Source organism: Globicephala melas, chromosome 5 (assembly GCF_963455315.2).
Source record: "Globicephala melas chromosome 5, mGloMel1.2, whole genome shotgun sequence".
NCBI classification, from domain to species: Eukaryota; Metazoa; Chordata; class Mammalia; order Artiodactyla; family Delphinidae; genus Globicephala; species Globicephala melas.
In genome coordinates this window covers 75575541-75588238 of record NC_083318.1, presented here as the reverse complement: position 1 = coordinate 75588238, position 12698 = coordinate 75575541, and the positions used below count along the sequence as shown (strand labels likewise).

At 38.0% G+C, this 12698-nt stretch overlaps 1 protein-coding gene across 3 annotated transcripts in view; it reads right to left on the bottom strand.

Annotated features, from left to right (window-relative positions):
- Window positions 1-631: 631 nt before the first annotated feature.
- The window catches only part of PAICS (phosphoribosylaminoimidazole carboxylase and phosphoribosylaminoimidazolesuccinocarboxamide synthase), a 52902-nt gene continuing 40835 nt past the window's right edge, over window positions 632-12698 (bottom strand). For all 3 annotated transcript variants that reach the window (XM_060299395.2, XM_060299396.1, XM_030880625.2), the window contains 3 exons: window positions 11917-12097; window positions 10262-10420; window positions 632-5275 (listed from right to left, as the gene is read on the bottom strand). In XM_060299395.2, coding sequence (XP_060155378.1) covers window positions 5109-5275; window positions 10262-10420; window positions 11917-12097 — 507 coding nt within the window. In that variant the 3' untranslated portion in view covers window positions 632-5108. The remainder of the gene's footprint in view (window positions 5276-10261; window positions 10421-11916; window positions 12098-12698) is intronic.

Sequence of the window (12698 nt, the reverse complement as noted above, 5' to 3'; positions counted from 1 at the left end):
ATACGCAAAATTTTATTAGAATTTTTCTGAGGAAAGATTTTGTAGCTTCCATTTGATTCTCCAAAGGTGTTTATACTAACTCCCCTCTCCCCCTCCAAAAGCTAAGAACCACTGCCTTAGTAGTGCATTTCTCTCTTTTCAGAATATTGACTTTATGTAAGGATTCACAGTTTTGGTTTCTGTATCAGTCTGATCTCATATACTTTGTAGCTTCTAGAAATTTCCTCAGAATTCTTCTGCTGTGGATTCCTGTGTTTCTGTTTCTTCTGTCATTTTTAATGGGGTTTTGTGGCAAACAAGATATAAATGTATGGATTTAATTTGCCCCTTTTGAAACAGGTGTCTTCCAAACCAGAGTGATTTTTTTAAAAAATAAATTTATTTATTTTAGGCTGCATTGGGTCTTTGTTGCTGCGCACAGGCTTTCTCTAGTTGCAGCGAGTGGGGGCTGCTCTTTGTTGCGGTGCATGGGCTTCTCATTGCGGTGACTTTTCTTGTTGCGGAGCACGGGCTCTAGGCGCATGGGCTTCAGTAGTTGCGGCACGCCGGCTCAGCAGTTGTGGCTCACGGGCTTAGTTGCTCCGCAGCATGTGGGATTTTCCCGGACCAGAGATCGAACCCGTGTCCCCTGCATTGGCAGGTGGATTCTTAGCCAGTGCTCCACCAGGGAAGCCCCAGAGTGATGTTTTAAAGCATATACCTGATGTCACTCTTCTATCCTCCGGATGAAATCCAAACTACAAAGCCTAGCATGTAAGGTCCTTTATGATATTTTGTTACTGTCTACTCCCCTTGCATGTTATACTCCTCTAATATTTAGTTATGTATGGTTCCATGTTGCCATACCTATGGGAATTTGTACATATATTCATTACACAAATATTTATTGAGTACCTTCTAAATGCCAATGTCAGGCATTATATCAGTACTAGTCGCTTGGGATACAATTAACAACAAAAAGACAACCTAGTGTACTCATGGAATGTATTTTCTAGTTGGGAGAGAGAGGCAATAAATAAATATATACCATGTTTGGTGGTAATAAATTCTACGAAGAAAAGTAAGGAAAGGTAAGAGGGATTGAGGACAGAGTGCAAGGAGTTACTGAAGCTCAAAGAGAAACGTGCCCAAGGAAATCTTTTCATTCCCATTCTACTGCTATTTTCACTGTACCACAGTGCTGGGTTAACAACCCCACCCCAAGTATTTGAGGTTGTGAGGAGTTAAATGCAAAAGGCACCATTAAAAGTAAGCGTTTCCACTGGCTTTCCAAGGACTGCTGGGCTGAAGATGGCAGGGAGAAATTGTGGATGTTCTATGGCCTGTCATGTTTTATTTAAGTCACATTATGCTGACTCTGCCCTTTTTTCCTGTTTTTAGAAATTAAATCAGCTGAAGGGAATATCAAATTCAAGGTAATTTTCATGGAATCAACTCTACTCATTCTATACAGTCAGCCAAATAGATTTTTACATAATGCATTCATGTGCTAGGATATACTTTACATATATTGACTCATTTAACTCTCAATCACCCTGAGGTGGGTAGTATTAGTCCCACTTTACACACAAGGAAATTGAGGCACAAAAAATTTAAGTAACTTGTTGAAGGTCACATCTTCTCTCAACTGGACTACAGTAGCTTCTTAACTAATCTCCTTGCTTCTCCTCTAATCCACACAACAGCCAGAGAATACTTTAAAACCTGTTGAATACATCATGTCAGCCCCTGCTCAAACTTACCAATGGTTTTTCCTGACACACTTCAGTGTGGTCTGTAGGCCCTAAGTTATCTAGCCTTTGCTTACATCAATATCTCCTTCCACTCTTACCCTTGCTCACAGAGCTCCAGCAATATTAGCATGTTTGCAGGTCCTCAAAAAGGCAAAGCTATTTTACTTTCTGTTCTTTTAGTCTGGGAAACTATTTCCCCATATCTTTGCATGGCTTCCTCTTTTACATCATTGCCCTGCTCTCCTTAAAAACCTTCCTCTTACCCCATCACTGTCCTCTCACCTTGGCTGTTCTTCATGTGCACTTATACTTCCCTGAATCTATCTGATTTATCTTTTATGGTTTGTTATCCCCAATAAAATGTAAATTTTGTGAGGGCGAGGGCCTTGTCTCTGTTCAGTGTTGCTTTCCTAGGGCCTAGAATAAAATAAGGCAAAACATGTATTTCACACATGGATGAATGAATAAAGCTTCACACAAGAGCTTATCCTTGCCTTTTATTTGGCTGCTTTGTTTTAAATTTCAGGAGGCATTAAAGCAATTCTAAGTGTGGCTTTAAGATATAAAGTTTAAGTACAGCGTTATTCGGACACAATTTTTCTTCCTCTATTTAACTATAAGCCCACAGAAAGTATAAACACCCAAAGATGGCAAACCAGGTAGGTTTGTGTAAATTACTTTTTATAACAGTTAAAATACTTTCAAAAAGTATTTACTCTAGCATTGATGAACTATACTACTGAGGGTTATATGTACTCTATTAAGAAACTAATAATGACCATTGATAAAGGTCAGTCCTATCTATGAGTCTCAATCAGTGTTTGAAATTTTTATGTACTGCACAGAAACAGGTGGAGCTTTTGCTAGGTAGGGACAGAAGAGTTGAAGTAGCAGCCAATGACTATTCAGAGACTATGAAGCCCAAGTTCAAAGATGTTAAAATTGAATCTTTTTAATTGTTCTTGTGATCTAACTTTAGAAAATAAAGCAGTACATGATTTTTATAATTCCCCCATTTCTAACAGACATTAGCACATCAGAGCATAAGACAATGTAAGGGAAATAAACTGTAGAATTACATTTTCTCCTCTTTGGGAGCTTACAATCCAACAGAGAAAGTATTTGTAGCCACTGTAGCTGGAAGGTTTATCAGGGAAGGTTTCATGGAGAAAGCGAAGATGAAGCTCTAGTAACTTAACAAGTAGATTTTAATGACAAATGAGAACATTCTAAGAACTAAACGTACAGATATGCAACAGTCTGAAAAAGAGGAAAGCAAGTTCCCTTGATGGGTTACAACAGCAATTCTTAACCTACAGACTATGGATAGGCTTCAAGGAACCCAGGAACAAATGGAACCTGTTAGTAAACATACTGTGCAATTTTCTAGGGAGAGGGTCAACAGCATTCATATTTTCAAAGGAGTCTATGTTGCAAAAGAAATTTATTTAAGAGTTTTTGTTGTAAGTCCTTGGACAATCAACCTCAAAAAGGTTGGGTTAAGAAGGAAGACCTAGGGCTTCCCTAGTGGCGCAGTGGTTGAGAGTCCGCCTGCCGATGCAGGGGACACGGGTTCGTGCCCCGGTCCGGGAAGATCCCACATGCTGCAGAGTGGCTGGGCCCACGAGCCATGGCCGCTGAGCCTCCGCGTCCGGAGCCTGTGCTCCGCAACAGGAGAGGCCACAACAGTGAGGGGTCCGCGTACCCCCCAAAAAAAAAAAAAAAAAAAAAAAAGACCTAGATCAGGCTAATACAGAATTTGACCCTTGCTTGAGGTTTATGTACAGTGGATGGGTAAACAGGGTAAATTCAAGACCTGGTGATGAGTTAGAAATGAAAGGTCAGAGAAAAACATCAAGGATAAAATTAATTTGGGACAGTGAGTGCAGCCAGATATAGGCTTGGTGGAAGATGAGTTAAGTTTAGACCATTCAGACAGAAATGGACAGCTGAAAATACAAGTCTACAGACATTCACTGTAAAGAATTAAAATTATCCTACCATTATTTGTAAACAATGAACTCAATAGTAGAAAACATCAATACTTAAGGGAAAGTGTAAAATATGAGGAATGATTAAGATTGAGGTTGGAACAACTTGGTGTATAGCCCAAGAAAGGAAGTTAGGTCAGTCATACCGCACAGAGATCAGGTGAAGGCAGTGATGAGATGCCAGCTTGCTAACAGTTGAGAGGGAAGTGAAAAAGCATAGACTGGGTAGGCCAGTGTCAAGATTTCATCTTGATTTGTCAAGATTTCATAGCAGAGATTCTTAACATTTTGGGGGGGGGGACACATCTTTTGGGTAAAAACTAATTGCCCCCTTCTCATAGAAGTGAACATATACATAAAATTTTACATGTAAGCTTAAGGCGTTCATAGACACCTGGATTAAAGTTTCATGATCTATAAAATCCTCAAGGCTGCGTAATGTAACACTGATATTTCCAAATATGGTTTATAGACTCATGATGAACTATCATACCTCTCAGTAACAACTGCTCCTTTAGAAGTGCATTTTGCTGGGTATACTAGACTTAATACTATTACAAGAAAGAAACTAGTTATGGGTATTAACTGGGAGATTCCAATTTTTGATAATGATGGTAGGTTGGGGATTGTTAGTCTGGCTAAAATATGTGTTATCAGAATTAAAAGAATTTTATGACCTACAGAGCCAAGTAAGATTTACTAACTCATTTGCAATGGCAAAGGTGACTCTATTTCTTTTCCATGGGAAATTGCCCTGACACTTAACAGAGAAGTTCTCAGAAGTCTCTCCATGGTTTCCACAGTGCCCCTTCATCTTAATTCATGTCTTTCTTACCCCCAGAGTCAATCTCAGCTTTTCTTAAAAAAGGCAATATCAAACCCAAACATCATCTCTAGCTATAGCTAGAGATAAATACAACATCATTTTCTGACATACTGACTGCAAATAAAAAACCATGCCCTAGAGTTTTGTAAAGATCATAATGTGAAAGAGGACTATATTGCTCTTAACCACCCTAAGATACAACCATTTTAAGTTTCTAAAACTTACGGACTCAGATGTAGGAAGTAGTAACTTTAGAGCTCTATAATAGAACATTATTATCATTTAAGAAATATATTTAATTATACTGCCTACCTAACTGACCATATGTGGGTAAGAGATTAATTTTAAATGTATACTAATTTCACTACTTATAAAGAAATACTAATAAATATGTACATTTATTCTACTAATTCACGAATCTAGAGAGGCATTCATTCACTTTTAAATTTTGTTTTCTCTGATTGATTTAAAATCTTTTCATCTTGCTTGATTTCTTTTTTCTGCAGCTAAACTAGAAATTTATAGTTTTTCTCCTAAACAATGCAATGATGTTCTTTCTTATAAATTGCCCTTTCTGATTTTCTTGTCAGCCTGCTTCAAGGAAATCCAGGTGTTCAATACACTTGCTCGCAGTTTGGCCCAAATCAAATGGTTGTTTAATCCAAATATCTGAGCAGCAAACTGAGCTGATCCTTCTGGAGAAAGTATGGTTGAACAGCCAAGACCTATTCATAAAAGAAAAGACAGAAAATTGAGCTGTAAATTAATAATGAAAATACCACTTACCCAACTATTTTATACTCTCAGAAGCCCTGTTAGCCACAGACAATACAGCTACAATATTATCCTTGTCTGAAGTAAGATCTGTAGAAGGAGTTTCCATCTTTACTCTTTAGAGTGATAAAGTGATTATAAGATGATAAGTAATATTTATCAGCCAGGAACAGATATTTTATATACAACTATCACTCTTCTCACTGAATCCACTTGCAAAGAAATTTACCTTTTTTCAAAGTTCTTTTCACATACATTATCCCTTTAAATCCCTGGTGAAACACAACAGAAATAAAACAAGGAATGAGGTAGAATCATCTGTTCTTAGACAAACCTGAGGTATGTTAATTATTTTGGTAATTTTCTAGTTATTCCTTTTGTTTTTGCACTTGAATTATTCTAACATTTTTAAGCAGTGGAAAAGTCAAATCCATAAAATAATTTTAAGAAATATTATAAATAAATTCAATAGTAATAAGATCTAAAAGACAGTAGACTAGAAAGTAACTTCCTCGGGGACCACAGGTTTGCTCAGGCAGTTTCTCGAGGTGGTACTATTATGTCTGTGTCATTAGAGTCAAGGACTAAATAGGTTATAGATCCAAAAGATCCAATTTCCCTAAATACTCTTGGAATTCATCAGGCTCTTTGACTCTCACTATCCCCAATAAGAACAGACTAAAATATAAATCACAAGATTTAATTTGTATTAATAAATCAATTTACACAGCTCTGCTACTTACTACATAACCAACATCAGCCAAATTAATTTTAGTGTCCTTATCTGTAACATGGGGATGATAACTAGTAGCTACCTTATGTGAGGATTCAGTGAGTTAATACAGATAAAGTGCTTGGAGCAGTGCCTGACACATAGTAAATACTCAATGAATGTCAACCATTAGTAGTAGTAGTAGTAGTAGTAGTAATAAACTAGGTAGAGCATTCCACTCTAACAACTGAAGTACCTGTGCCTACTGCCCATGACTCACTTTCTGATGTCAAGAAAACCTAATTAGCAAAAAATTAAGTTACCTGGTGAGCATGCCATAAGAGCAAGAGGAACGAAGTTTTCAGGATCTTACACAGGCCACTGTGAAAACACTCCTCAAAAGATTCTCCCCAATTCTAATGATCAGAATCTAAAAATATTCTAGGTTCTGTCTCTCCCTGGATATTACTAGGTAAAAACTGCCACATATTTGCTCAAAATTCCTTTTTCTAAGCTCCATGGATAATAATATCTATACTATTCCTCTGGCATAAATTTGGGTATAGTTTCATCTATAGTTATAGATTTTTAACTTGGGAAGTTGATATAATCAGATCAGTCTAGCTAAAGATAGATTAGTCACAAGATGTATGTGTCTCTGAAACCTATAAAAACAACAGTAAAGGGAATAAAGAAAATAAACATACACAAACAAAGAGATAACAGCAATAACATTTTGGCAAAGGGAGTACTAACTAACTTAGCAGACCAAGAAAATTTAATCCTAACTAGAAGCAGGGAAAGATGAGAAGCAGCCTGACATTACAGAACCCACTCAAAGGTTGAGGAACTGGTGACACCAGATACCTTTTAGGGGAGGAATCAGGTTGAAAATGGGGCTAAAAAGAAGAAGACTGAGTGAAAGTCAAGAAGAAGTAAGGCCATCAGATCCTCCTCCCCACTCTATGTACCTGAACAATGGCCCCTTCTGCACCATGGCAGAGTTTTAAATTCTTCTGGAGGCAAAACAGACTTTAGTCCAGACTTCTGTGCCAACCGGGCACAGGTGAAGTAAGGAATGCCACAGTGAAAACATGGGATTAAGTTTGCACATGTTAACAAACTCAGGCAGGAGACTGAGACTAAAAATGTTCTCTGGGTAATTCTGGCCAACACATGAGAAAAGATCAAAGACACTGATGTGAGGGGTTATTCAAAGAATGACCCTACAAGATCACTCACAGTGGAGGCCACTTTTGACAAGCCCTACCCACTTGCAGAGCTTCCAATTGGTTTTTTATGACACTTAAAAAAAAATTATATTTATTTATTTGGCTGTACCAGGTCTTAGTTACAGCACACAGGATCTTCATTGCAGGATGTGGGATCTTTTAGTTGCGGCATGCATGTGGGATCTAGTTCCCTGACCAGGGATGGAACCCGTGCCCCCTGCATTGGGAGCGTGAAGTCTTAGCCACTGGATCACCAGGGAACTCCCTCCAATTGGTTTTTACAGTGCCATTCTTAAACAAGAGAAAACAGCCAAGGCTTATTAGCAAACAGCTATGGAAAGGAACTAATATGAAAGGAACAATAATAAGCTCAGAGAGATAAAGGAGGTTATTGCAAAGATTAAACAAGAAAAGGATGTTTGGGGAGGTGGTAGGGGGAGACCAGAGAACAAAAAAGAGCTGTAAGAAATTCAAAATACCACATTCAAAATGAAAAGCTCAATAGATGGGTTGAAATGTAAAAGATGGGTTGAAATGTAAAGTTGAAGAGATCTTCCAGAAAGTATGGCAACAAGAATAAGAAAACAGGGACTTCCCTGGTGGTGCAGTGGGTAAGACTCCATGCTCCCAATGCAGGGGGCCCGGGTTCGATTCCTGGTTGGGGAACTAGATCCCACATGCATGCTGCAACTAGAGTCCACATGTCACAATGAAGTTCCTGCGTGCTGCAACTACGAAGTTTGCATGCCACAACTAAGACCCAGCACAGCCAAAAATAAAATAAATATTAAAAAAAGAAAGAATAAGAAAACAAAATAGAAATCAAGGCGGTGAAAAGTAAATCCAAAAATGAAAGAAGAAAGAAAATGGAGGCGGAAGGAAATTATTAAGTAATTCAAGAAAATTTCCCAGGACTAAAGAATCAAAGTTCCAGATTAAAAGAGCCCACTACAAGCCCAGGAAGAAAACAGACTCACCAAGACGCATCTTCGTGAAATTTAAGAATAATGGATTGATAAAAGATCCAAGAAGTTTCCAGAAAGAAACAAAATTCATAAATGACCTAGAACCAGAATGGTGGAAGGGCCCTGGAGTTCTCAATAACTCTGGAAGCTAGAAGACAGCAGAGTAATAACCTCAAAATTCTGACAGGGCTTCCCTGATAGCACAGTGGTTCCTGCCTGCCAATGCAGGGAACACAGGTTCGAGCCCTGGTCCGGGAAGATCCCACATGCCACGGAGCAACTAAGCCCATGCACCAGAACTACTGAGCCTGCGCTCTAAAGCCTGCAAGCCACAACTACTGAGCCTGCCCACCACAACTACTGAAGCCCGCACGCCTGCAGCCCAAGCTCCGCAACAAGAGAAGCCACCGCAATGAGAAGCCCGCACACTGCAACGAAGAGTAGTCCCTGCTCACTGCAACTAGAGAAAGCTTACAAGCAGCAACAAAGACCCAATGCAGCCAAAAATAAATAAAATAAATAAATTTAAAGAAGAAAAAATTCTGACAGAAAATAGTTTTCAACCTCGAATTCTATTCCTAAATTATCAAATCAGACTGAGCTGCAATAAAAACGTTTTAGGTATACAAGGTCTCAAAAAGTTTATCTTCTGTACCCTTTCCTCAGAAAGTTCACTAGAATGCTCTCCAACAAAAAGTAAACCAAGAAGGTAAAGATATGGGACCTAGGAAACAGGAGATCCAAGACTAGAGAAAGGCAAAATGAATGTCCAGGATGCTGTAGAGAGAGATCCTAAGACGAGCAGTGCAGCAGGCCTAGAGAGAAGCCAGTCCATATGGGAACATGTCAGAGGGCACACTTACTTAACACGTATCAAGAGCGGATTTACACTTACACGACTGTGAGAAAAATATGAGGTATATTAAGTGATAAGCAAATCGACTCTTACTGAAACAGTACTGACACTCAGGCCTTATAGATCAGATCATTATCTTGGACCATGATGAGCACACAACAATATTGTTATTTTATGAGATCCTGCTCAGCCAGCCAACTGATGAAACTTCCTTGGTTTTAATTATTCTAATACCTAAGTTTTAAATATTTTATTTCCTCTACAGAAGTAACAATCACATTTACAAAAAACAAAACAAAACAAACAACAAAATACCATGAATGATGTATTCTTGGGTGGGGAAAAAAACAAAACCCAAAACCAAATATGAACTTGATCTAACTACAGATTTTACCACCACTTTACAGAAAATAGGGGATGGAAGAGCATGTTAAACAACACCCAGGAATGTAATCAGCTAAGTCCAGAATGCGGAAAATTCTATAGGAGAAATGAAAGAGGAAGAAAAAGAAAGAAGATTAAAAGAGACTTTAGGGCTTCCCTGGTGGCGCAGTGGTTGGGAGGCCGCCTGCCGATGCAGGGGACACGGCTTTGTGCCCCGGTCCGGAAGGATCCACATGCCGCGGAGCGGCTGGGCCCGTGAGCCATGGCCACTGAGCCTGCGCGTCCGGAGCCTGTGCTCCGCAACGGGAGAGGCCACAACAGTAAGAGGCCCGCGTACCGCAAAAAAACCCCCCAAAAAACAAAAACAGAACAACTAAAAAAGAGACTTTAGAGATATATCAACTAAATGCAATATAAGGGATATGTTGGATCTTAATTTGAATAAACTGTAAAAACAAATGAGACAACTGGAAAAATGAACACTAGTTGGAAATTAGATTTTAAGAAATTACCATTAATTTTCCTTAGGTGTGAGTATGGTATCATTATGATTTTAAAACTAGCGTCTTTATCATTTAGAAAGACATACGTAAATATTGAAGTATAAAATGCCATAATTTCTCAGATCTGCTTTAAATAATCCAGCAGGAGAGGGCTATAGATGCAACAAGATGTTAATTTCTGAAGCTGGGTAATGGGTATGTGAGATTTCATAATGTTATTCTCTCTATTACAGTGCATAGTTGAAACTTTTTAATAAACGTTTTTTAAAAATTCAATTATCTTACCACTGGGTAATCGAAGAGAAGACCACACATCCTGAGCTCCCCAGTCTGGAGTGAGGGGAGGACAGCTGATAACTGGATATGCTGTGTTACCAGACATCACTGGTCCTAAACCATTGCTTCTGCCTGCCACTGCCACAAATACAGTAGGAATGCCATCCCCTAGGCAAATTACAAGTTTATAATTAGGCTAAGCACTCAAGAGGTTTAAAGATAGGTTAAAAAAAAAAAAAGGGTCCATGTGTAGTAACTCCTTGAGTTCTTTAACAGTAGTCTCCAGAAAAAGCACTATATTGACACTATTATTAAATATATATTCAAAATATAAGGTTCACTCTGCCACTTACTGTATATCAAGTAATGAAGTAGCAAGAAGTTGGGCCATCTTTGAGATCTGTAGTATAAAGAAGGTATAACACCAGGGCGTGAGTGAGGGAATGGTTCAAAGGCCCCTTCCACTATTGCTACTTTGGCTCGCTGAAGCAAAGAATGACACCACCTGAAGCGGCATCTGTCCTGGTGTCTTTCAACCAACAGGGTATGGGAGATACAATTAATAGAGACTAGAGGTTTAGTGACACTTTTTTTTTAATTTTTCTATTTTATCTTTTTCTATACAGCAGGTCCTTATTTAGTCATCAATTTTATATACATCAGTGTATACATGTCAATCCCAATCGCCCAATTCATCACACCCCCACCCCCACCCCCGGCGGGTTTCCCCCCTTGGTGGCCATATGTTTGTTCTCTACATCTGTGTCTCGATTTCTGCCCTGCAAACCGGTTCATCTGTACCATTTTTCTAGGTTCCACATATATGTGTTTAGTGACATTTCTTGAAATAAGAGTTGAGGAACTGAATTCAATAATATAGTACTGAAATATTTAAGACCCTTCAATATTTTTAAACATACCTCATAAATATTTTATTCTTTCATAAATTCATAAGTTATTCCTTTGTTTCCTACAACAGTGATTCCTAACTTAGAATCTAAAATTTTACATTTGCATTTTTCTAGAGAAAGAGATCTGGCTTTTATTAGCTTATCAAAGAGGTCTGAGACCTTCCCACCCACCCCCTGAAAAAAAAAACCCTCCAAAATTCAGTAAATATGCTCCTATAGCAACTACCTTCAGAAGGAATACTCAACCAATATTTTTTCCAGTTGAGAAACATTCCAATCTACAGGGCTCCATATTTTAGATGCTATCCCATCAAGACATTTCTTTTATATACTAAATTCTGAAATTATTCCTTAATTTTATGTTTGACTGCCTCCCAGGAAAGGCTGACCCTTAAAGATACTTGAGAGGATCTGCTGCTTCAACCCTAGGCCCTCCTTCTGTAATTGACGTGGGGCCTATCTTCTGTTGGAGCATATTAGAAACGATGCTTGAGGGGATTAGATAAAGACTAATTCTAGTCTTCATTTTCCTCCCATGCTTGCATTTTCAGTTCTTTCTCCCTGGTCCATTCTGTTTTATAAGCTCCTAGAGCACCTTAAAACTTTTGGAGGTAAACATCATGAAAGCCTAGAATATCACATTTTTTCCCTTGGAATGTGGTGAAACTATTTTTCAGCATTATTAGTCTAAATATAAAATTTGGGGCAAAATCAGGAGAACTTCCTGAAATGCTCCAGTTATTCTACATTTACCTTCATACTCAGCTTTAATCCTCAGAGTTTCATCTGGTCCTTTATGGGCAGATGTTACCCTAAGTTCACAGGGAATGCCAAAATTTCCGCAAGCCTTCTTAATTTTTTCACAGTGACTAAGATCAGAGGTTGAGCCCATCAGTACTACAACCCTGCACTGACTTTCTGGTTTCAGAAGCAACTGGAAAAGAAAAACATGAATATGCAAAAGAAAGCAAAGACAAAAATGAATAAATATAGGAATGAGTACTGTAAGAATAGTCAGTTTACAGAGCTATAGCTTATAGTAAAATTACAACCTGCCACAATATTTCCTTTAATAGACCAAATTTAAGACAGACAAGCAGAACAAAATGATAGAGGATTTATTTTTCAAAATAACCTCTCTATATAAAGGAAAGTGGTCTTCATAACTAAGACCTAATGAGTAAGATTTTTAATCAGATAAATTGTTTACTATTGTAATAAAAAGCAAGAATACTCAAACCTTTTAATTAATATTCAGGAAGCTACAATATAAAATATGTCATTGAAGATTTTTAGTACATTCTGTTCAATGGGGGTTTTAAGGTATAATCAGCCATAATAGAAGTCATATTATAAATCTTTTTAAGTTAGTTGCTTGGAATTCAAAATGCATGTTCCTATGGAAATGATGTTCTAAAAAGTAGTTACTACCCTTGGATAACCATAAACCCCATTCAATTTCCATGGAATTATACTAATAATAATACCATAAATTTTAGAGTGACATTTTAATGTCACATGGAGTTCCAATTCTA